At 35.7% G+C, this 27,027-nt stretch overlaps 2 protein-coding genes across 3 annotated transcripts in view; one reads left to right on the forward strand and one right to left on the reverse strand.

Moving 5' to 3' along the window:
- LOC137627911 (uncharacterized) overlaps window positions 1-4,018 on the forward strand; it is a 62,197-nt gene extending 58,179 nt beyond the window's left edge. For both annotated transcript variants that reach the window (XM_068359362.1, XM_068359363.1), the window contains exon 8: window positions 2,248-4,018. In XM_068359362.1, the coding sequence (XP_068215463.1) occupies window positions 2,248-2,333 (86 nt within the window). In that variant the 3' untranslated portion in view covers window positions 2,334-4,018. The remainder of the gene's footprint in view (window positions 1-2,247) is intronic.
- LOC137627910 (contactin-like) overlaps window positions 3,387-27,027 on the reverse strand; it is a 74,069-nt gene continuing 50,428 nt past the window's right edge. The window contains exons 20-26 of the mRNA XM_068359360.1: window positions 25,601-25,690; window positions 17,649-17,834; window positions 17,267-17,452; window positions 16,751-16,919; window positions 15,592-15,725; window positions 11,391-11,574; window positions 3,387-7,254 (exon numbers count right to left, since the gene is read on the reverse strand). Coding sequence (XP_068215461.1) covers window positions 7,127-7,254; window positions 11,391-11,574; window positions 15,592-15,725; window positions 16,751-16,919; window positions 17,267-17,452; window positions 17,649-17,834; window positions 25,601-25,690 — 1,077 coding nt within the window. The 3' untranslated portion in view covers window positions 3,387-7,126. The remainder of the gene's footprint in view (window positions 7,255-11,390; window positions 11,575-15,591; window positions 15,726-16,750; window positions 16,920-17,266; window positions 17,453-17,648; window positions 17,835-25,600; window positions 25,691-27,027) is intronic.

Consider the following 27,027-nt stretch of genomic DNA (forward strand, 5'->3'; position numbering starts at 1 on the left):
AATTAGATTAAGAGAAAGAAGCCTCCAAAGGGTTCATGAATGCAATTACCTTGTTTTAGTGATAAACAATGCAAGACATGGAGATACAAATTAACTACTGGATTCAGCGTGGTTGGAACAGCTGGAGGAAAGTGGCTGGTGTCATATGTGACAGGAAAGTCCCCTTAAGATTAAAGAACGGAGTACACAAGGCAGCTGTTAGACCAGCAATGACATATGGATTAGAAGCAGCACCAATAAAGAAAATAGAGGGAAGAAAGTTGGATGTGTCTGAGATGAGGATGTTTAGGTGGATGAGTGGAGTAACCAGAATGGACAGGGTTAGAAGAAAGTGCAAGTGATGCCAATATCTGAAGATGGCCCATTTTCCCAGATAAACGGCTTCAGAGGACAGTCATAGGTACAAATACATCACCTGTAATGTCCATTACAAAGGCCCGGAGGAGATGCTGGAGTCTTCAACCATGAAGTGCAAGCTACTAAACAGATTGATGATACCTCTAAAGATGCGGCTGACAGAAACTGTTCCATGTAGCCAGTTCTCTTGGGTTTTCTACCAAATAAGTTAACATATGTAGATACCATTTAGTTTATACTGTAGTAATCTTGAAGTTACCAGGGTCCCCCGTGAGCCAGCCCCAGCACATCAATACTATTGTTCAGGCGGTGAATATGGCTTTACAAAAAAAGGCCTCAAACATTGATGGATGCCAAACCGCTGGTCAATAACTGAAGACACATCTGTCACTAGGGCTTCCTTAACCATTTCATTGCATTCATGAATGATTGCAAGAACATCCACAAAGAAACACTCCAACTAACAGTGGGTACTAGACCAAGGTCCACTGCCTGGTCAGGAGATCCATGAGCCCCCTCAGTCCCTCCCAAGAGCCGAGAGGTTAGCAGGATGCTCAGAAAAGCTATCTCTTCACAACAAATGTGATTAGACCAATCTAAGGACAGAACCGGCAAGGTAATCAAGGGCCGATGAGACTGGGCTGAGGCCAACTCTCGTTGATATGGGAAAGAAACTATTCTCTCACTGATCAAAGCAGAGACGGAAGCAGTATCTTTTACCCTCCCTTCTGTTAATTGTGGTCAAGAGCTCAGACCAGCCCAGTGCTCTCATAACCCCTTGGGCTGTGACCTTTCACCCACCAACGTGCAATATATCCTTGAAAATTACCATCTTTTAAGTTGTGTACCGAAGTATCCCTGTCAAAAGCGATAGGGTAGGTCCTCCAAAATTTGGCCGACATTATGAGTGCTTGGACCAATTTGGGGCATAGTACTTACAACCTGCTTGTCTACAGTGGTACCATTGTGATTACTTACAACCTCTCCTGAAAGACAGGCAAGATCACTAGGAGTCTATGGGACTTCCTATGAAGACAGGCAAGATCACTAGGAGTCTATGGGACTTCCTATGAAGACAGGCAAGATCACTAGGAGTCTATGGGACTTCCTACTATCAGCCTTCCTTGACAGCCACTACTACAGTAATTCAGAGAAGCACTAGAATCAGGAGAAGAGGAGGAGGGAGAGGAGAAAGATGAGCATACATTGGGGATACCTTTTTCTTCCACCGCACTGGCACTGGAGGCTGCTTTCTAATAGGTCTCAGATCCCCTTGTCACTGGATCTACCAGCACAGGGGTTGCAAACTTGGAGATAAAGGAGCTAGAGAGCTGCTTCAGCATTAGGTTGTGCACAACCAATGATGACAATCGAGTCTTCACCCTTCCTCTTCTTCCTCAAAGCAAACACCTTTTGGTGAATAGGAGCGCCTAATCTTTACTTGGCACATAGGGAGGATTGCAAACAAACTCTCTCTCCCCCCCCACCTTACAAACAGTGCAAAGAGAATGTGGACTGACAGCAGCCTTGGACATAATTCTGTTTTTATCTTCCAACTTTCCCCAGGCATATAACAAAAATTTTGCTTCATTTCATTAATGATAGACAAAGCCAGCATACTAACTTCAAACAGTAAGAAAAAGAAAATCTAGATTTTTATTAGTGCATGACACTATGGCTGTACTATCTGTAACCAAAGAAAAAAGTGGTCTCGTGTAACTACCTCTTTCATTAAACTGCCATTCAAGCTCCACTGAAGATTCATTCTTATTTTAAAGGAAGAAAAGGTTTTTATAAAAGTAGAACAAACATAATTTGTCCAAAGGTTTTGGAAAGTAATTTCTTTTACCTTTATATTATTGTTTATGAAGTTTTTAATTTTTTTTCCAGGTACAGCTTTAGAACTACAAGCAGTTCCAGCAATTCCAGAGTTTCCTTGTCGATGGATAGCACGAAAGGCTGTTGCCAGATGTTGAATGTACTAAGAACTTACATGTTTTCACCATATTAAGTAGAGGGTAATTGAAGGATAAGAGATAGTTATTATGACTGTTCATCCACTAGGTAACTAGCATTTAATGTGTGAAATTCAAGATTTCCCGTGTGAAGTTTAACCTTCTCATGTAATTTCCAAAAGTTGAAGACTAGAAAACAAATATTCAGAGAACATTTTTCCCTCAAATAAGTGGAATTCAAGGGGTAAGATTAGCTACAACAAAACAGATTTTCAGATATCTACCTTGGAGAGACATTGTGATAAGCTCACCATGTTTTCAGTAAAGTATTGTCTACTTTTGATTTTCAACATTGTTTATAATCTGATCAATTTAAAATTTTTTGTGTGATTAGATATCAAGAATGTTTAAAATACCATGTTTCATGGATGATTGAAATCTGCTTATAACACCAGCCAGAGTTGGTAATACGAGTTAATTGAACACTGATAAATCTAAATACCATAGGGGAAACTCGTACTCTTAATAAGAAGACCCCAGCTTCAGGAAAAGGTGACTACAATTGTCTTCTGCCAAACCCAGAAGTTGTGTTTTGTCAGCTAGGAGTAGCCTACATAAACTGCAGCCTATGGTTTGTTCTTCATATCTTTCCATGAAGGGTTTCTGGATTGAATGGACTATTATGATGTCCAATTCTTAGAAGTTCATCACAGTTTGGAGTTCTCTGTTGTTTGTCACCTCTAATGGAGTCTCACAAAACTACCCAAGTATTGGACACGTTGAGTTTAAGCAGTCTAGTGTTGCAAACACTGATAGCACTTGAATAGTGTGCATTATCTTTGCTGATGCGAGGCTTTGGTGTCGTGAATTTCCTGTGCCCATCACCTCACCACCCGTGGCTAGTGTTCTTTGATTTGTATGCAGCACAGGCCATGTTAAAATACAGTACGTAAAGTTTCTGGCTTTGAACTACATGTGATAAAATATTCAGTGTTCACTCTCATAGGTATTTTTAAACATATTGTACACTTTATTTTTGTCAGATATTTCTGAAAGGATTAATAAAAAGTAAACTTTAGAACAATAAATGTTTAAAATGGACTTCTATAAAAAGTGTGAATTCTGACAGCGTATAAGTTCTTTTACACTTTCATGCAATACTGATATGTTTAATACCACAAAATAATTAAAATGACCAAAAAACTATTTACATCACATACAAATCATGAGTACTTCACTGCAACACCAGTACCAACTGATGCAAACAAAGTCCTTTTGTTTTGGAGGAAAAACAAATTTAATACAGTCATCATTTAACATTATAGGTAAAGAACTATCATGTATATATTCACAATGTTTATGAAATTAAAATATTTTTCTACAATGTACTAGAAACTTTAATAAATCATTAAATATTTCAAGTGTCAGTTTCATTTACCTCACATGTTCTTTAACTTACTCCACTAAAGTAACTAAAATTAACAATAAAAGTGGACGGAAAATTCTCACAAACCAAAGTTACTGAAACTGGAAATATAAATTATTTCCTTATCACATTATATTGTCAGTATAACTTAATATACCTGTGACATACAAAATATTACAAATAAATGTTAGGTGCCATTATTACCATAAACATTACAGTACAGAAAGAGGCACAAGAAAAGAAAAAAAATATTGATAACACATTTTACCATACTTATACCTTTCACTTTCTGTTAAACAGTATCTCACATTCCTGAATATGATTTAATTTCAAGTACATAAAAGGATGCATGTATTGTAAATGCCATCAGAAAATATAATCTGCACAAACCTCAACATTATCGAAAATGATCTTCCAAGAAAGGAAGGTATAACAATTTTATACTATACAAATCTCTCAGATGAGTAATAGTTACTATTCTGTTTTCCTAACACGTTACGAGATCTAAAGACAACAATCCATGCTACAAAAGGGAAGTTGAAGAAAGATGTAAAAATTAAGAAACATTGTATGAAGATTTTGTCCATAAAAATTGAGGTAAAGTAATATTGTTTCAATAAAACCTTGTTAAGCAGAATTGAAAGCCTTTCATGCATATGCAATTGATTTATCACATCGGTTCAAATAATGTAACAAAACAAATTTGCCAAACATACTAAGGTAATTTTCCATACTACACCAGCTGTAATGGTTGTAGCATTTTTCTATGTAATACATCTAATTTATAAATTGAAATATCTCTTGCTCAATCACAACATCAAGACATACAAAGACACGTTGAGATTCGATTAAAATTTCACAATGGAATACAACAAGTTTTCCATACACAAACGACTTGTACTTTTAACAATTAATATTACAATAGAAAGTTTTTCAATGTTTCATTTATTGGAATATATGAAATCTGAGGTAAAGCTAAAGCTGCTCAGATACAGGAATGTGAAGCTTATTTTACATACAAAATGTTGAAAACTAACCTTCAATACATTAAACTTGTGATTAAGAATGAACCAGCTAAGTTTAGTTAAATCCCTGGGGTAGGATGAGGTTATTCATAAAAGTATAGCTACAGGAGATTCACACCTTCACACCCATTACTCGTCTCTCGACGTGTACCTCGTTGAAATAAACTTTGATTTAATTGTACTTCAATATAAGGCATCTTAAAAGCAACTGGTTTCCTTCATTTTACTATTCTTAACTTTAGAAACTCATATTAGCCATGTTCTAAACTTTTTATTAGTGTAATTGAAAATCACACTACAAGGGAAGATGCTGCTTTATCTGTAATGGTATTTTTGAAATTTTTGGTCAAAAATCTGTAGTTCATTATCACCAGGATATGCATGGATAAAATGGATTAGAATTTACAATTCATAAACTTTAAAAGATATCTCAAGTCAAAGTACATGAATACTAAGTGGCAAACTTCATAACAATTTGCACCGATTCAAAAATTTCAAGAACATTTGAACACCTGGGAATCCTAACTATCAACTATAGTCCATTTCTTTTAGCGATGCATATTTGCAACGACTCGCGGCGGTGCCCTTTTAGCTCGGAAAAGTTTGCGGATCGCTGATTGGTTGGACAAGATAATTCTAACCAATCAGCGATCAGGAAACTTTTCCGAGCTAAAAGGGCACCGCCGCGATTCGGTGCAAATATGCATCGCTAAAAGAAATGGACTATACAATACTGGTATGTAAAATGAGTACAGTAAAATGGTTACTGCACGTTTCAAATACTGCAATACTGTACTTCAACTTTTAATATATCATTGTTCATATAACATACCAACAAATTTTTGTACTAAACTCAGATTTGCATAATTTTTGCATATCTAGTTATAATACTCTTTTTTCAAGTGATATCGAAAACCTCAACATAATGGTTGTACGCACAATGACGTATCAACTTGAAGAGCCAGCCTACAAACCAAATGTTTATTCAAATCACTCCTCCTTATGCATGAAATAATTAAAAAAGCATTTGGCACAGTTCCTTTACTCTTATAAAACTGAATACTTTAATAAATATTCCCTCCAGGAGAACAACTAAATTCAAATTTTTTCTAAATTAAAGAAAAAATATGAAATGTCATGTGATATAAATTAAGATTTTTAACCAAAATGACCAATTATAAGGTCTTTCCCCTAAATCTATATGGTTATGTACTTTCAGAAGCTAGGTGTGTTTCATATTTTGCCGTTTCCATGTTTGGAAATAACACGTGATACCAAATCACATACCAATAAGGGCCAAAACTCTTCACCTTGAAATGTTCTGTTATGCGACTACTGTTCCCATCTCAGTATCAAGAAAAAGATTGTACATATGTAACTATATTATAACTTCTGCATAACTTGCAAGCTCCAAGCTTTAACAAGCTAATTAATCAGAATTAAAAACTCGATATAACCTTTAAATAAGTGCTAGTCAAAATATAAGATAGCCCACTTGAAGAAATTAATAAAGCATGACGAAAAAACCTTGATAACAGTTAGGGGGATAATTTTCCCAGTAAGACTTGAATTAGGGCCCCACGCATAAGTGCTAGTCAAAGTATAAGATAGCCCACTTGAAGAAATTAATAAAGCATGACGAAAAAACCTTGATAACAGTTAGGGGGATAATTTTCCCAGTAAGACTTGAATTAGGGCCCCACGCGATAATCCGATAATAATGTGGAAAAACTAATCCTTTTCATCACTCTTTGACTGGATAATAAACTTTTCCCTTATGATTATAAAAAAGGCAATGTATAATAATTATAAAAAAAGGCTTTATAAGCACTGATGTGCTCTAATACTTCTTTGGAAATATCTATAAGCAATATTCTTCCCTTTGTTTGGCATCTTAATTTCATAAATTAGCTGCCTGGCAAATGTTAATACTTTACTCAACTATTATAAAAAAAATATTATCTGACCTGTCATATTAGCAGACAAAGTAAAAACAAAGTTATAATTAATCTATATTGGTTATTTCTATGGAACCAAATAAGCTTTATGAAATTTGAAAAAAATCATATACAGTATAATGTACTGTATATAGTTTAAAGGTAATCCATAACAAGACTATCTGAGATTCCATATTAACTCTGGGAACTTTTCTTGGTACACTATATAGTCTGCATTCTGAAATAAAACAATCATTTAGAAATAAACAGAATTAAATGTCAATAAAATCAGTGGTTTAAATGTTAAAAACTTACAACAAAAATACTGCACTCTTGTTGAGTACTACTATTATGACTTGAAAAATATGGACGAATTGTTTCTGGAGCGGAGTTGAGTGATCCCTCATACATCAAGCACATTTCTCCTCAATGTGTAGTGAAGTAGCGTGAGCGTACGAGTGGAGTAAAAAAGGCCACTAAAAATGTAAGCAATAGACTGCTATTCAAAACATGGAATGTAGAGGGAGCTTCACCTCTCAAAACATCCGGATCACCTACAAGTAAAAAAACAAGACGTCAAACTTTTACGTTGCTTTAGAATGAAGAGCAATTTCCTTAGCACTAACTTTAATATTTAAAAAACGACATGGTATAGCCTTACAATAATTCCTTATTTCCTTTCCTCACTGGGCTATTTTTCCCTATTGGAGCCCTTGGGCCTATAGCATCTTGCTTTTCCAACTAGGGTTGTAGCTTAGTTATTAATAATAATAATAATTATAATAATAATAATAGTTATATAAGCAATTTGTTTCCCAAAGCAATAAATCAAACAAATTTGTATACATGCCTACAATATACACCCAACATCTGGGTTAACATCAAAAAGAGCAGGTGAGATACATTAGGTGAGTTTAGAAATAAGAAATTTTATTAATTTTTTTTTTTCAGCCTTGGATAACATCATTCAGAAAGATAAGTTAAATAAAGATAAACAAAATAAAGCCCATTCTATATCTTACTTTTCCTACATACGACGCCAAAAAATGGAAACCGTTGTTTTCCTGATGTTTCATTGTCAATAACAAGAAACAAGACAAAAGAACGAATACATTTACACATCCAAGTGATAAGTATAGACACTAATAGCTTGACCTAAACTGTATGAAGACTGTATTACTTATTATAAGTGGGTCTGAATAAGTTTGGAAATTATATTGAGAATATTTTTTATTTATATGTTTACATTCTCAATAGCGGTAGCTTGAATTAGCTGTTGAAGTTTACATTTTCTCAGTTGGGCTCACTTAGGAAAAATGTTGATTTCAATGATATGGAATTATTCTTAGATTGGACTATTTAATATGATGATATAACAATAACATATAAGGTAAAAATGGTTTTAGTACCTTCATCATTTTATCATGTTTTAAATAATTTTATAAAATACATATACAGTACTTACTCAAAGCTTTTTATAATAAATATTGCAGAAATACCAATATGTTACAGATTATACTGTCATTGCTTAATTGGATATGTAAATGTGTTTGCTCTCTCTGGCGATGGAACGTAAAAAAAAAAAAGGAGGGGGGGTTTTCCCCTTTTGGGCTTTGTATATAGGAAAAGCATGATAAAGAACTAGCTTTATTTAGTTTATTTAAGTTCCAAGGGTACAGTAAATAAAACAAAATGTATAAAATCATCTTTACAAATACAGTATCAAGAATATTATTAGCTTTCCGCGCAAATATCCTCGAGAGCAACAGCTTGAGGTTACCAGATGAAAATATCAGCTAAAACTACCTAATTTTCTCTGACAAGCTCACAGAGGAAAAAGTTGTTTTAACTGATATGGAATTATTCCTCGACTGGGGTATTTATGATGAAGATACGTCAATAACAAATAGGGTAAAAAAGATTATACTGTATTACATTCATGTAAATAAATATAAATGTCTCAGAACTAAATAGTTCTTACAGTGATTTTTACAAAGCTAGGCAAATATTACTCTAGTAACCTAGATTTAGTCCTTTATATCCATAAACTGTTATGATGATATCCTTTATTACATTGCAAGATTCTATTGAGCCAAGAAAAAACTTCTAACAATGTTATACACAGATTATTTAATGGTAAAACCATATCCAGATTTTTTTTTCATATGGAAAAGAATAATTTGTTGCCATTACTAAACTCTTTCACTACATAAACTTACTTCAGACCTTCAATCATACACTATTAACCAACATTTTCACTTTTTGTGGCAACTGCATGCAAAGTAGAAAAAATCACTTCATATGCCTAAGGTGCGTCCACACGCTCAAACTTTATTCAATGTAACGCCAAGATCGGAGAAATGACTGGCAATGTTTTTTCTCATGATTATCGAAGTAACAAGGCTTTTCCGTCATAAAAAAGTCCTGTTATTTCAAAAACATTCAAGACAGGTATTTTGGCTTATTTATGACTAGTGGGTTGTGATAGAAGAAATATACTTCAATCCTGAAGTATAAAATATACACTCCAGTTTAATAGCAACATTTTTTAGGAGCTCTGCCCAAAATGGTTTACAAAATGAAACCAAGAATTCAGAAAAATATGTCAAGGTTCTATGAGTTGAATCGATTATAAATTAGTTGAAGTTAATAAGGCAAATTTCTAAATTCTCAAAATTCTTTTACATAAGATTTTTTCTCTCAAGTGGGAAGCGAAAGTTGAAATTAAGTAAACAAAGATGGAAAAGACTAAAGAGATGCTGAATAATTACTTTAGTTTTGTATGCAGTGTGCTATGGAAGAGTGACTGTAATCATCACTGACCCTGCCTCTATGTTTTCTTACACTTTTATCACCTCTCTTTGTAAAAGATGATGACTGTGTGGTGAAAGTCAGCTCAGTGAAGTCTTTAAGCCACAACCATTTTCTAAGTCCTGGTCTTCACTGCTTTAAAACATTTTTGTAGACTTTAGCATCTTAGTGTTTATTGACTTGTCCCCTTTTGGCCAACACTTGCTGCACTTGAAACAAGTTTATGAGGCATGACTACAGTTAGTATGGTATACAACACAAGATCAAATGGTTGCTTTCCTTTATCTGTATGCATAACGCTATCATAAACACACACACACTTAAGAAGCTGCAGTGAAAGACAGAGCGACAAGGTAAATCTCTTTTACCTCAACGCTGGGAGATATGTGCATGATCCCAGCATCCTACATTGTTGAGTGACGAACAGGCCAGCGCTTGGCTGTATGCTGTATTGGCGTGTGGTTTGAAAATTTCACACAGTGCTTCCAATTTAGTAGATGAAGTTAAGTGATTTATGTACAGAAAGCCCCCAACTTACTAACTTAACCCTTTTACACCAAAAGGACGTACTGGTACGTTTCACAAAACTCATCCCTTTACCCCCATGGACGTACCGGTACGTCCTTGCAAAAAAATGCTAATTTTTTTTTTTTTCATATTTTTGATAATTTTTTGAGAAAATTCAGGCATTTTCCAAGAGAATGAGACCAACCTGACCTCTCTATGACAAAAATTAAGGCTGTTAGAGCAATTTAAAAAAAATATACTGCATAATGTGCTGGGAAAAAAATAACCCCTTGGGGGTTTGGGGTTGGAAATTTCCAAATACCCCGGGGGTAAAAGGGTTATTAGGTTCCATGAAGCTGTTTGTAAGTCGCAATTGGTTAAATCTTGGCCTGGGATAGGCTTCACCCAACTCAAACGCCTTACGATTTTCAGCTACAAAATTCAACAAATATTCCCATTTCAAATTACAAATGTCATCTTGCTTACTGCATTAAATTATATGATACTGTTTTTTGCAGTATTTCATTATGAAATTTAGATACAATATCTCAGATTTATAATTTCCGTTGGATTTGTGTTTGTAACTTTGGACGTTTGTAAATTGAGGACCTTCTTATATCTCTTTATAATTGTATCAAAAGTTCAATATTATATAGTCAAATTGGTGGTCAAGGTTTAACTGTACAGAACTAATCCAATATGGGTTACCTTTTTCCTTATTTTCCAATTTTGCTTTCCTCTTAACAGTACAGTATCCTCATGTTTTCAATAGTCATTTGTCTTTTTAAGAAACATTCGTCATGCAATTACTATAAGACCGTCATTAGAAACTTGATGGATGATTCTGAGCATCCAATTGTTAAACATGAAGGTATTAGGAAAGACCTGCTGCTGCCTCTGATGCCTTAGATGACCGCGGAGGTAGCAGCAGTAGGGGATTCAGCATTAGGAAGCTTCATCTGTGGTGGATAATGTGGGAGGGTGGGCTGTGACACCCTAGCAGTACCAGCTGAACTCGGTTGAGTCCCTTGTTAGGCTGGGAGGAACGTAGAGAGTAGAGGTCCCCTTTTTGTTTTTGTTTCTTTGTTGATGTCGGCTACCCCCCAAAATTGGGGGAAGTGCCTTGGTATATGTATGTTTGTGTATGTATTAGGAAAGACAATATTTGCATAGTGCTGCATTAATCTAACTAGCACTAATACTATAAACAACCATCCATCAAGGAGACATGGGTATTTAACAGCAAAATTAGTGGCTAGCATAATTATAAATCAATGAGTTATGTGAAGAAAATAGCAAAGCACATAAAGAGATAGAACAGAACTAAAAATTCATGTTTTTCCATTAATGCAGTCTAATGTTGGTAACTTACCAAGCTGGAATTCCCATGGTGGTGATGACATTTTCCCATCTCCTCCTCTAGAGTAAGCAAGTACTCGAAGTTTGTAAGTTTTGCCGGGTGTCAAGTCGTGGACATAAGCTTCTAAAGGAGAGCCAATGAAGACATAGGTGTCATTGGCCTTGGTAAAATCTTGATCAGCTTCCCATATTTTAATCTGTAAAGGAAAATTCAAGTTTAAAAAAATCTTAACCAAATCCAGAATGCAAATAAACATTAAGGAACGTAGAGAGTAGAGGTCCCCTTTTTGTTTTTGTTTCATTTGTTGATGTCGGCTACCCCCCAAAATTGGGGGAAGTGCCTTGGTATATGTATGTATATATGAAAAACTAAATGAAATACAGTACAGAAGATAGTAATTTTTCTAGTTTTTGGTTTTATTAAAACAACCAAGGTTGTGTGTGCTATTCCACACACTCCCTTATTACCAAGTTGTCCTCTGGGTTAATACACAACCTTAAATTCTAGATTTAAACCAAACCTTTCCTATTGGAATCAAATCCTTTCAACCAGCCTATGAAAGTTACTATATTGTCACAGTACAGTAGTCTGGTTAAATCACCTAATAATGATAACAATCCTACTAAAGTACATAAACAAATGAATATCAAACTATTATTCTTGTACAGGATATGACAAGAGGATATATAGGAAAGAAGACTTCATGTTTACATATATCCTCAACCAGGCTAGGACCAATCTTCTAAACTCACACCCTTATTCAAGTCCGCAGAATTCGGCCTCAAAATGTTATGGTCCAAACCTTTAAGATATCGGTGTTAACACAATAATTGGTAACCTTTTTTACCTGAAGAAAATGAATATAATATTCATTAAAACGGGTTACCATATGTCAAATACACTACAGTGGAGCCTTGACATTGTACCTAACTTGATTTAAACAAATTATTGATAGGAGGATAGATGTGAGCGAGGCAAGAGAGCGTGCTAGAAATAGGAATGAATGGGGAGCGATTGTGACGCAGTTCCGGTAGGCCCTGCTGCTGCCTCCGATGCCTTAGATGACCGCGGAGGTAGCAGCAGTAGGGGATTCAGCATTATGAAGCTTCATCTGTGGTGGATAATGTGGGAGGGTGGGCTGTGACACCCTAGCAGTACCAGCTGAACTCGGTTGAGTCCCTTGTTAGGCTGGGAGGAACGTAGAGAGTAGAGGTCCCCTTTTTCTTTTTGTTTCTTTGTTGATGTCGGCTACCCCGCAAAATTGGGGGAAGTGCCTTGGTATATGTATGTATGTATTAATCTTTTATGAAGATGTAAATAAAATTTTCAAAGGTAGAATTGCCATGTCTTCTTGCTAGAATTTGTACCACTCTAAAATAGTCAGGCCTTCTTCATCATGAGGCTCAATACCACACATTATTCCAGAAGTTTTATTCCAGCTGTGACCAAGTTGTGAAATGTTCTTCTTAATCGGGTAGTTGAATCGATAGAACTTCAAAAGTTCAAATTTGCAACAAATGCTTTTATGTTGAACAGACATACATAAGTCTTTTTATTGTTTATTTATGAAATATCTGTTTTGATGTTGTCACTTTTTAAAATATATACCATATATACTCGTGTAATGTTCGACTTCGTATAATGTTCGACCCCCCTATTTTGCCTTCAAAATCATGAATTCATCATATACCTCATGTAATGTTCGAGTCTTGATTTTGGCAGTAGACTAAAGGTCTTTTATCTCCAGCATACCATAATTACCAACAAAGTAAGGGTTATGCCTAAGTGCAACAAACAAATGTATAAAACAAATCGGAACAACACCTAAATACTAACATCTGTTTACAATAACAATTGAGTATTCAGCGTACATTTTCTAGCGAACACTTTAGTTGCAAACAGCCGATTATCATCACCGCGTAATAGCTTTCAAAAACAAGCAAACACTACAAGAAGTAAACAAAATTAGTTCATCGTTTTGAGTAACAAATTACCATTACCGGTAATTGCAGGTAATTACGGTGATTATAATTACCCGTTATGCTAATCATTTTCTTTCCTCACAATATATATGAATAAGAATTTACTCATAACCCATCAAGATGTCTACCAAGAAATATAAAAAATTTACTGCAAAATTCAAGCTTCAAATTATTGCAGCCACTGTCCGCTGAAACGACAAATAACGTTCAAGCCGTAAAAATGTTTGGAGTTACCGAAACTAGCGTTCGAACTTGGAGAAATAAAAATGTGGATTCAATTAAGAAAAATGTTTGCGGTTTATTATTAATATCAATTAATATACAATACCAAGTAAAATAAAATGAGCCTTATTTTTTCATTAACCATATCACGTTATAACATACGCAACCCGACAGTTTGCTAGCTTCATACCTGCTGCGTTATGGTAAAGTCATTACTCCTAGCAGAAAAAAACTATTTATGATGGTTTAGGAAATAAAATCCATGCTAATAATATATCTGGTGTTAAATGAACATGGTTAGTACTGTATATATAGGCCTAGCCTATGTTTACCTACCAGTAGGTAACCTTATATACGTGTAAGCATAGCCTACGATTACCTACCGGTAGGTAGCATAGCCTAGGGTAATTTTTGCGTAGGCCTAGCTTACGTTTACCTACCGGTAGGCCAGAAATTTTTACTTTTTCAAATATATATCTCGTGTAATGTTCGACCCTTACTTTTTTAACTGAAAAATAGGCCTTCAAAAATCGAACATTACACGAGTATATACGGTAGTTTCATTTGTTCATTATTTCTCAGATTGTTTATTTATTTCCTTATTCCCTTTCCTCACTGGGCTCTTTTTCCCTATTAGCCCTTCAACTTATAGCATGTTGCTTTTCCAACTAGGGTTGTAGCTTAGCTAGTAATAACAATAATAATATGAGTACATTAATGCCAACAGCATAATCCCCATCAGAAAAAGTTAGTAATTGTAGTATAAACTAAACTAATCCTACATCATACTAACAGGGAACCAACAAACTTCCGCCAATACGAATGTGCACAAAAATACTGTAATAATTAAAATACATGAGAAATTAAAAAGTCAAATACATAAGAAATTAAAATAGTGCTGAATTTCAAATTGTGCAGGTAAAGAGCAGGTCACTACCACACTATCACTTCAGCAGTGCATTGAAAGTCATGGGAAAAAAGGGAATTTTGACGTAGGAAAAATCTATTTCTGGGCTCTGACCTGTGCCGCCCAGTGAAATGCTCCTTTTACATCATTTCTAGGGTAATAACTGCTATGAATTTTACCAGAGAAAAAATTGTATAGGAATGCTAGGTTGAACCCAGCTCGCTCACCTATTAAGGTGTCGGTATAAATAACTGGGGCGTGATTAAATCACAACCAGAGGTCTTGCACCATTTAGATATCTCCTGTCAATATCCCCGAACAGCGAGGTGCCGTTCAACATCCTAGCTCTGAAACGCTACTACGAACGATCCCACCCACGCCAGTGACGTCACTCCTTTTTCATAGCACCTGCTTGCATACGTTATCTTTTTTCTGGTGCGTGTTTTCCTTGGATTACCCAGGATTTATCTCAGGATGTCGGACCCTACCATCACTCCAACTAAGTTAAGTACCAGATCTATGAGTTTTGAGATTTTGGAGGTGGCCTTGCCCTTATTTATTATTTTATCACAGTTTTATTTTATCCACGACCCCGCATCGGGTCCTCGTGGCGATCGGCCACCTCCTCTCTCTCTCTCTCTCTCTCTCTCTCTCTCTCTCTCTCTCTCTCTCTCTCTCTCTCTCTCTCTCTCTCTCTCGTTGTTCTTAACATTTTACAATGAGTCTTCTATACTGATTGTTCCTCGTTTTGAACTTCTGGGTAGGAATTTTTGAAATGTTTGTACAGTAGTTTTATCATAAATATATCAAATCACAAGAAAGAGGGGGGGGGATTGCATTAGAAACAGAATTTTGATGAATTTTTGTATTTCTCAACACACCATAAGCTTGAAGTTCACCCTATATGTCAGTTTCAAAGTGAAAAATATTTCCTATTCCTTCACATCACAAGTCAGTGGGAGAGGTAGACATGAGGGGAGTAAATGAATATAAAATTTTAATCTGTTTATTTCTATGACCCTCCCCTTTCCCAAGGGAATTATTTCTAAACCATAAATATAAAATGAATGCATAAATCACAAACACCAAGCGTGAAACATACCTTATAGCCAATAAGAGGCTCTTCCATAGGTCCAGGAGTGACACCTCGCCAGGTAACACGAATTGTACTGGGATCGATGGCATATACTTTGACAGCATTTGGAGGCATACGAGGATTGTCACGCCAAGTTCGCTCTGCGGGAGAAAAGAATTTTCCTTGTTACACCTACTCGCTAAATTAGGGCAAAGGGAGTAATTCCTAGAAGTGTGCAAACATCTGAAGGTAAAATTAACACAGTATCTTTTAAGTACTTTAAAATACTCATATCTTGCTTTTTTCACTTGCAATATTTTGGGGTGTACACGACAGTATTTGTATCTACAGTACATTATCAATTTCTTTTACCTCCTTCCCCTGAAAATTCACCCTATTTCCTTGCTGTTTTAATGTCTAACCCACTTTTTCAAGTTATCTTTTTCTTCATCAAATACTTATTATTTTCCTAATTTCATTACATATACTTGATAAGTATAGAAATATTGGAAGAATTATGAAGAAAAGTAGAAGAGAAAAGAAACGGCCACCTTCATCTAGACCAGTGGTTCCCAACCTTTTACCTGTCATTTCCCCCCTGCACCCAGTGCAACCCTCCAGATTTCCCCCTTCATGTGTATGAGGGAGAGTAGTTGAAACACTGCGACGACTTACTAATTTATTTTTCCATCATACAAATATACTGATAAACAAATAGTTACAGAGTAACTAGTAACAACTACCGCATAGCCATAGAGCTATGAGATTAGTTGTTACTAACCGCTCTCTATCCATTTTACTCTGTAACTATTTGTTTATCAGTATATGGAGCACGGCTAGTAGCAAAATAAAAGGACTTTAGTTTATTCTTCTACTTCAAAATTGAATTAGTGAGAAGGTTGAGTCTGCTTCTTGTGCACCAGTGTATCAATATCAGGGCTAGCTTTATCACCTGATACTTTTTTTAGTTAGTAGGTAGTGTAATTATTTCCCCCCTGGTAGCTTCAAATTTCCCCCCTGGTAGCTTCAAATTTCCCCCCCGGGGGAAATTTCTCCAAGGTTGGGAACCACTGATCTAGAAGAATAAAGTGTAGCAAGACACTCTACTGATTATGACTTGATAACTTAACAATACATACTGAAGATACAGCAGGTATGGTTATACAGATAATCAAAGCTTCCTCACCAAGAAATCTTTCACTTTCTGGTCCTGAACCAGCTCGATTATAAGCCATGACTCGGACCCAGTAAAAGGTGTTCGGAACCAAACCGACAATAAGTCCATGAGGTTCTGTGCCGATCCGAAGCTTGATGATGTGATCCGTTTCATTATCCACTCGTCTCCAGTACTTGATCTGAAAAAAGTGTCTCAATATAAGCAACCACTAAAAATTTAAAATGAAGATAAAGAAACCAAAGATAAATATTGGAATTTTGATATGATAATTCAGATATATTTGTTTAAATAATCTAACCACTTTTATTTGAATTTCTGTCCTTGACATTAGTGTTACCTGGAATTCAAATGTTTTAAAAAAAAAATTTCACTGGGTGCAAATTCACTGTGATCTAATAACTATTCATGGTATAGATCTATATTGTAATAAGTAATCTAAAAAGAAGCTATTCTTTCCTATACTAAAATAAATAACAAATGACTTCTCTGATCTACACAACAGCACCGTACAAGCTGAACACTAACCCGATATCCAATAAGCTCTCCTCTAATATTGTCTCTTGTAGGATTAATAGGCTGCCAAGTAACATTAAGTGAAGTGGCATTATGAGCAAAGGCTGACACTTCTGTAGGCTGAACTTGCGGCATATCTTCAGCAGTAAACACTTCCACCGTTTCACTTATTGGCCCAGGCCCTAGGCTATTCCAAGCCTGAAAAAGAGTTAAATTTTGTAAAATGTCTGCAAACCACTTAATAAAAAAAAAAAGATAAAATGATGATCATAATTGGTGAAGAATAAAAGGTCATTATGCATGATTTAATAGAATTATAATACAAAATATAAAATCCAATATACATTCTTCAAGCAATAACTATCAGCTTTATATTAAATCGCCGAATAATTACCTGAATTTTAACCTCGTACTGAGTGTAGAAATATTTGACAGGGTTAACATCAACCACAAGCATACCAATGTTGCCTCGACCTTCCATGATAATGTTTTGGAACTCTGTTTCTGGGTCTAATACACTTCTCCTCCAGAATACCTTGTAGTACACTCCTGGAGCATTTTGTTTCTCATTTGGTAATGGCTGGAAAGTATAACTCATATTAGAAATAATATTGCAATACCAGTGCCATGGCTTATAAGGGAAAGTTGATGGTATAAAAAGTATTCTAAATTGATTAGAATAATTGTACAGCCCTGCTAGAACAAAAGCAAATAGCATAAGTATTCTAAATATAACACAGTAATACAGAACTGTTCACATTCTTATAATTCATAAACAATAAACATATTGTGAAGATAAGGGCATGTTTTAAATCGATACTCTCTGCATAGTATCTAAAACACATAAATCTCAAGTTTTATCATATAAGCATTCATTAGCGTGAGCTGGAATTGTCACTAAAAGCTTTGCAAGGTAGGTAGTTAGGAGAAGGTAAGGGTATTCTCCTTATCCTTTGATACCAATTAGAGGGGATAGTTTTTAGTGGGTATCCAAATTGTGTTTCTTGAAAAAATTGCAAATAGCTTTAAAATATACAATTTGTTAATAAATATATATATATATATAGTAGGGTCCCGAATTATACGTGTTCGAATTATACGATTCCCCTTTTATGCGATCGCTATTTTTCAAAAATAAATTTTCTGTATCTGCGAAGCTGTTCAAAGTCTGCTAGTCAAGGACTACAAAACGTATCAAATATATTAGTCTTTTTAAGTCTATTGGTAGCCCTAAATACGGTGATTTATAATAAATGTTACAAAACAATATTAACATTACATCTTATTAACATGATTTCATAATAAAAAGCCTATTTAAGGATAAAATTCCACATCAACAATGAAATCAACTGTTAACTGTGCGAGTCCAGCTGACAAAATGTAAACAGAATTGTGGTTACGTTCTCAGCAATCTTTATCTTTCTCCAACCTTTCGATAATTTTAATGGTAGTGTTAATGATGGTATATTAAAGCATATTTTTCCCTTCGGGCGTTCAAGGTTTTCACGAGTAGACTGGGTTCGTTTATCGGCAGTGAATAGCCTAAACTTCGGTAACGAGGATTTCTGGCATCAAATCTCTCTCTCTCTCTCTCTCTCTCTAAGGTTTTATTTCTTACGGAGAGAGAGAGAGAGAGAGAGAGAGAGAGAGAGAGAGAGAGAGAGTGAGAGAGAGAGAGAGAGAGAGTGAGAGAGAGAGTGAGAGAGAGTGAGAGAGAGTGAGAGAGAGAGAGAGAGAGATAGGGAGAGAGAGGATTTCTGGCATCAAATCTCTCTCTCTCTCCGTAAGAAATAAAACCTTAGTTCACATATGGCAACTTGAGTCTAAGAATGAAATTAACATGGATATTGTTAGTTGTGGCGATAAATTCCTCGCTTCAGGAGGTTCGCGAAACAAAAAACACGGCATTAGATTACAACAGCTGATTCTCTCTCTCTCTCTCTTGTGTTATACAATACAGTGAACCCTCGCTACTTCGCGGTTCGACAATCGCGGATTCACCACTTCGCGGGGTTTTTCCATAACCCATATATATATACATATCGCGGATTTTCCGGAAAATTCGAAAATACCGCGAAATCTGAAGACCCCCAAATACGATATTTTGTTACCTGTAATTCCATTAATACTGTAATTAGTAATATCTGCTCTTACTGATTGTTCATTGCATTACATATGATATATAATTCAGCACAGAAAGAAATAAAACACGAAAAGAGAATGTGATCATACGATAATTCAGTACGTAGTAAAATTAAATCGAACATGAAACGCAAATCAGATGCAGTCATACCATATTAGAATGGTGTGTACTGTAATGGATGTGCTTCTTTTCCATGAATCTTTTGTATGTATACGTACGTAGTACAGTACTGCATCCAATAATATTCTTTGTTGCAAAAATCACATTTCGAATAAGCGTACGAGAGAGAGAGAGAGAGAGAGAGAGAGAGAGAGAGAGAGAGAGAGAGAGAGAGAGAGAGAGAGAGAGAGAGAGAGAGAGAGAGAGAGAGAGAGAGAGAGAGAGAGAGAGGCGTAAAATAGCGTACGTAAATTTTCATTATTATTGTTATTATTATTATTATTGTTGTTGTTGTTAATAAAATTATTATTGTTATTATTATTATCATTATTATTATTATTATTACTGTACAGTATTATTATCATTATTTATTATTATTACGGTATTGTACTTAATCTACGTACGTTCAGTATGCGCGGGGCATCTTCTATGAGTAACCAACGCATCATAGTACTGTAAGACGGGTTGTGATTGGTTCAAGCGCTGATAGATGACGAATCAGAACTCAAGTTTTGTTATCTAGCCTGTGATTGGTGTTTTGCCCGCATCTTCTACCCGCAGCATCAAAGTTCTCGCGGGGCTGGATCGTTCACTTTCTCTTACCGCGTATCGCTGAGTAGACGTTCTTAAGTTTGTGAAGTTTAATCTGTGCTGTGTGCGACCTTTTTAAGTTGAACTTTTTGTTACAGTACTGTACGTAAATCCTACTGTAATGGCTCCCAAGCGTTCTGCTTCTCTTAAGGCTGGTAGTGAGCCTATACGCCACCGAAGGATGATGACGATAGCTGAGAAGGTTACGCTTCTCGATATGTTAAAAGATGGTAGAAGTTACGCGGCCGCCGGCCGCCATTTTGGCATCAACGAATCCACCGTTCGCTATATCAAAAAGGACGAGGCGAACATTAGAAAGACGGCTGCAATCACCTTTAGCAGATCAGCGAAGCGAGTCGTTACAACGCGTAATAAAACGATCGTACGCATGGAAGGTGCTTTAGCTGTGTGGATTGCCGACTGCCGGAAGAAGAACATAGCGTTGGATACGAACACCATCCAAACAAAGGCTTTGAGTTTATATGAGAATTTTGCTGCAAAGGAACCTAAAGACGACGACGGCAACCATGCTGAAGATGATGATGCAGATGATCCTCAACCAGGGACATCCACTGATTCCCAGCCTCAGAAACGTTTTTCCGCAAGCAAAGGATGGTTCGCGAAGTTTCAGAAACGCTTCGCCCTGAAAAGCGTTTCCCTGCATGGGGAGTCTGCTTCCGCTGACACTGCCGCTGCTGAAACTTACGTGAACCAGACGTTCAAGAATATTATCGCCGAAGGTGGATACAAGCCGGAACAAGTCTTTAATATGGATGAGACTGGCTTGTTTTGGAAGAGAATGCCGTCGCGAACTTTCCTGTTCAAAGAGGAAGCCAAAGCCTCTGGCTTTAAGGCATTCAAGGATCGCGTTACCCTCGTGATGTGTGGCAATGCTGCTGGATTTTTGTTAAAGCCGGGGCTTATTTATAAGTCGAAAAATCCTCGCGCTTTGAAAAATAAAAATAAGAATCTCCTTCCCGTGTACTGGATGCATAATCAAAAAGCATGGATTACGAAGATGCTGACCTCCAACTGGTTCCACCAGTGTTTTATCCCGCAAGTCAGCAAATATCTCGTAGAGAAGGGCTTGCCATTCAAGATCCTTCTCCTTATGGATAACGCTGGTGGACACGCAACTGACCTGTCGCATGAGGGCATTCAGGTTGAGTTCCTGCCACCCAACACCACGTCATTAATTCAACCGATGGACCAGGGGGTTATCAGGGCGTTCAAGGCCCTCTACACGAAGAATACCTTGGCGGACCTCGTTGCGTGTGTGGATGCTGCCCAAGATGACGAGGATGAAGATTTCAACTTGAAGGCGTACTGGCGGCAGTACACCATAGCCACGTGCCTGCAGAATATTCAGAAGGCACTTCAAGAGATGAAACCTGCAACCGTGAATGCGAGCTGGAAGAAGTTGTGGCCCGATATTGTTTACGACGACAAGGGATTTACTCCGTCGGAAATCCAACACTCTGCAATACGGAAATCTGTGCAGTTGGCTGCCATAATTGGAGGTGACGGGTTTGGCGACATGACGACTGAAGACGTCGACGAGTTGTTGGACTGCCATTCCCAGCCCCTAACTGACGCAGACCTCGAAGACCTGACGAAATCGGCAAGTGAGGAAGAGAGTGATACCCAGGAAGAGACCCAAGAAAATGTCGAAGAAACGGGCTTAACATTAGAACGGCTTGCCAAGTTCTGCAACCATATCAAGGAGGCGAAAGAAATGTTACAAGAGTGGGACGAGGATATGGTTCGCTCGATGCAATTCTCCAACAAGGTCGATGACATCATGACTCCCTACAGGATGCTCTTGGATCAAAAAAAGAAGCAGCGGCAACAACTTCCGATCACAATGTTCTTCCAGCCTCGCAAAAAAGAGCCAGTTCCTCCTGCTAGTACGCCTTCGGAAGAAATTGAAGAAGTTGAAGAGGTGTCCCAGGAAAAGACACCTCCGTCTGAAGAGACGTAAAATACTATCATTGACTGCACAGTAGAACACATCATCAGCTTCATCATCATCATTTCTACTGTGCAGCAAATTCATCGCCATCACCATTCAAGTTTTTCTTCAACTTCTTTCGTGGTGAGTACAGTAACAATCTTTATTTTTTACTTTAATATTCTTACTGCCTGTTTTATAGTTTAGTAATGTACGTACTGTATGCATTAAGTTAAAGGGAAGGTTTTAAAAGTCTACATGTTGTAACCTATCATATTTTTTTTGTTTAAAATTTACATTTACGTACGTAAAACAATCTCTCTCTCTCTCTCTCTCTCTCTCTCTCTCTCTCTCTCTCTCTCTCTCTCTCTCTCTCTCTCTCTCTCTCTCTCTCTCGTAAATTGTTTTCCTGCTTTGCTACGTACAATACTGTATAATTTATATTTGTAAGGTAACATATTTTGTAAATGCTTTTACTGTAAATACTGTATGTACTGTATCATTATTTATCACTATCATCATGCGCGTTAAATGCCTTGTTTGTTCTGAGCGTGGTTGTTTACTGAGCGTACACGCCGTCGTTTCAGGCGGCGTCATAAAGAAAAAGATTTCATTTGGAAGTCCTAAGAAAAATACGTAAACTAAAACATTGGTAATAAAAAAATCAACATACAGTACTGTATAATCAATATACAGGTAATCGATGCAAAAACTAACCTATACATATATGTGTACACTAAATGAGTTTGTTTCTTCATTATGATCAGAGATGAACGTAAACAAAACATTGGTTGCCATTTTTTATCGTGCTTTTTAGGTGTTTAGGAAACGCATGATATAAAATCGCCTTTAATATTTGTGCCTGTTTTAGTTTAGGGTGCTGTAGTACATGCATTAAGTGTTCTGTACATTAAAGGGTGGTTTGTTAACAGTACTACGTACAAGGGAAGGTTTTAAAAGTCCGAATATACATGTTAAATAAATAGGTAAATATGATGTCACTACTTCGCGGATTTTCACCTATCGCGCCCGCGTCTGGAACCTATCTACCGCGATAAACGAGGGTTCACTGTACTTATAAATAAATGAAGAAACCAAAATCGGTTTTCTTAAAGTGTCAATTAATACAATACGAAAAATTATACCGTGTATACATCCATTTCAATCATAGCTTAAAATACGGTATACGATTTCGTCAGCAAACCACTATTTTTTAGGAAACACCATTCTATTCCAGAAAATTTTTACTCTTTAAATAGTCAATTGCGTTATAATAAAACATGTACTTATGTTTTTAAATTTTGTGTGTGTTTTAAAAATCGAGTATTGCTGATTTCTTTTTGTTTTACTTTTGGCTGTGATCACATCAGCTGATGTCTAGCTTCCGCTCTCACGAATATGCGCGTATGAATACGTTAACAAAGAATTGTTTACAACATTTCTTAATTTATTCAAACCATCAACACAGTTAATATTACATAAGCACCAATGTATTATAACCTATCATATTTATTGTTTAGTACATTTAAAACCATCTCTCTCTCTCTCTCTCACTCTCTCTGTTACATCGAACGTAATAGCGGTAACCTAATTGTTTGATGACTTTAAAAATAGGCCTAGTACTTTCTTCTTCTTTTACCTTTTTTGCATATGGTTCCGTAATTGAGGTGGGTACAAGTTGACTTATAACTGAAGTTAGGAAAAGTATTTTGGATATGGAAAGGACAATTATCTTTCGTAACAGTTTAGAATTATCGTAAATTATCATTCTGTCATTAGCGGCAGTTTGCTATTGTGGATGAAACGCATAAGGAAAAAAAGGTTTCCAGCTTTGCTACGAATTTAGGAATTTATATGGATACGATAAGTAAAACATTTGTAATAACAATGTTTACTAAATGTTTGTAATATCATTAGTTATCACTTTGACCATGTGTGTTTATTCTGATCGAAGATGGAGCGTAAACAAATGGAAGGTTTCCGTTTCAGGCGGCATCATAAAGAAAAATATTATATAAATGGAATTCATTTCATTTATTTGGAAGTTCTAAGAAAAATTAAGTAGAATATTGGTAATAACAAAATCAACATGTAATCTATACTTGGTAAAATTGCTGTCGATTCAAAAGCTAACCTATACACAGATGTATAAATGCGTCTGTTTCTTCATTGTGATCAGGGATAAACGTAAACAAAACATTGGTTGTCGTTTTCTATTGTGCTTTTTAGCGTGTTTAGGAAACGCATGATATAAAATCGCCTTTATTTTGATAATTCTGGATTTTCAATCATATAACAAAAGCTTGTCTATAGAGTGATGGTTTTGCTATTCACCAGTTGTCTTATACAGTACAATAGATATGGCAAACATTAAAATTTGTCGGTATTTTGGGTCATGTTATAACGGGAAATACATGGTGTTTACACCTATCCTAGTTGTAATTTTAACCATTTTTCAAGTTATTAGAACTTTAAAGTATATTAAATGTTTGATTTATTTACAAGAACAATTTGATATTATAATGAAATACAGCATAGTACAAAGAAAATATTTGAAATGGGTAGTAACCACATTTAAATAGGCAAATTGCTGGTTGCCATGGCCGCAATGAAATTATTTCTGTTAGTTGTGTGTTTCGAAATATGCGATTTTCCATTTATACGAAGTCATTAATCGACCAAATTCTCGCATAATTCGGGACCCTACTGTATAAATATATATATATATATATATATATGTATGTATATATATATTTCTGGGCTCAACCTCTGTCGCCCAGTGAAATGCTCCTTAAAGCACCATGTCTAAGGTATAAATACTGCTAAATATACCAGAGAAAAGTTGAAAACCTTACAATTTATATAAAAAAATCATGCTTTCTCTGATATCCAAACCTACTAAAGGAAGGCTAAATACTTCAAATGAACATTAGATTACTCTTAATTGTAAAATTGAAAAAAATTATAGGCAAAACAAGACATGGATGACTAAAAACCAGATCAAAGAGACACACTGCTGGACTCAAGACCTTGGCAGATTGTTCTTACCCGAGAAAAGAACAAGGCAAAGTAAAGTTATGAAAGTCAAATACCAAGGTGAATGGATGAAAAATACAAAAAAATGACAGTAATGCTGCTGAAATAGAAGAGATAGGAAAAATAATTCTTAGTACTGCTGCTGCCTTCGATGCCTTAGATGACCGCGGAGGTAGCAGCAGTAGGGGATTCAGCATTATGAAGCTTCATCTGTGGTGGATAATGTGGGAGGGTGGGCTGTGACACCCTAGCAGTACCAGCTGAACTCGGTCGAGTCCCTTGTTAGGCTGGGAGGAACGTAGAGAGTAGAGGTCCCCTTTTTGTTTTTGTTTCTTTGTTGATGTCGGCTACCCCCAAAAATTGGGGGAAGTGCCTTGGTATATGTATGTATGTACTGTCTTATGTGTGGATATTGTAAGAATTAGTGACACACAAAGAGAAACATGATAAATATAGAAATACTTACGTCCCACGTAATTGTTAAATCACCAGTTTTTCCACCGCCTCCACCAAGATTTTCTGGGTAAGTGAAAGGTTTGTCCTCTTTAGTATTGGCCTGAGGAATTGAAAAATAAACCCTTAATACTGTAATTATTCAGCCAAAAGAGGGATGGCAATGTCTAATCTGATGCTTAACCAGAGAAATTAATTTGTAAATTAGAGCAAATACACAGAGGTACTGTTTAACCCTTTTACCCCCAGGCTATTTGGAAATTTCCAACCCTTAACCCCCAGGGGGTTATTTTTTTTCCCAGCATATTTTGCAGTATATTTTTTTTAAATTGCTCTAACAGCCTAATTTTTGTCATAGAGAGGTCAGGTTGGTCTCATTCTCTTGGAAAATGCCTGAATTTTTTCAAAAAATTATCAAAAATATGAAAAAAAAAAATTTTTTATAGAATTTTTTTGCGAGGACGTACCGGTACGTCCATGGGGGTAAAGGGATGGCTTTTGTGAAACGTACCAGTACGTCCTTTTGGGGTAAAAGGGTTAATAAATTTCACCATAAGTTCTGTTGGGTTTAGATTTTTTACTTATAATTACCCAATGAACCCTTCATGGATGGAGCAACCTACACAGCAATGGTTATTTCTAAATTTATGTAGAAAACCCACTTTTTAATTCAGATTAACCCTTTTACCCCCAAAGGACATACTGGTATATTTCACAAAACTCATCCCTTTACCCCCATGGACGTACCGGTACGTCTTTGCAAAAAACTGCTATTTATATATATATATATATATATATATATATATATATATATATATATATATATATATATATATTTTTTTTTTTTTTTTTGCATATTTTTGATAATTTTTTGAGAAACTTCAGGCATTTTCCAAGAGAATGAGATCAACCTGACCTCTCTATGACAAAAATTAAGGCTGTTAGAGCAATTCAAAAAATATACACTGCAAAATGTGCTTGAAAAAAAAATAACTCCTGGGGGTTAAAGGTTGGAAAGTTCCAAATAGCCTGGGGGGTAAAAGGGTTAATATGTATATGATGTATTTTAAGGATATTGTTTCTCTATACAATAGTGGAATCTGGAAGATTAAAATTAATAAAAACATCAAAATGCATGAAATAAAATATTTATAAATCAAAATTTTGTTTTGTTACGAAATAAATTGGATTTATTTCTGAATACAGTATAACAATACAATTTGACTCAAAATGAAGGAGAAAGTTAGAAAACAAAAAAATTTGTTTTTATTACAAGGACATGCAAGTGACCAATCAGATCAATGGTGCGAGGCCTATCAACAACTAAATACTGTCAAAATCAGTCATCTAAGCAATTCCTATACTTTTCATACGTATACAAAATTCTGTAAGCTGACGACTATTAAACATTTTCTCTTGATTTTGATTTAAAAAACTAAT

This window comes from Palaemon carinicauda, chromosome 35 (assembly GCF_036898095.1).
Source record: "Palaemon carinicauda isolate YSFRI2023 chromosome 35, ASM3689809v2, whole genome shotgun sequence".
Classification (NCBI taxonomy): domain Eukaryota; kingdom Metazoa; phylum Arthropoda; class Malacostraca; order Decapoda; family Palaemonidae; genus Palaemon; species Palaemon carinicauda.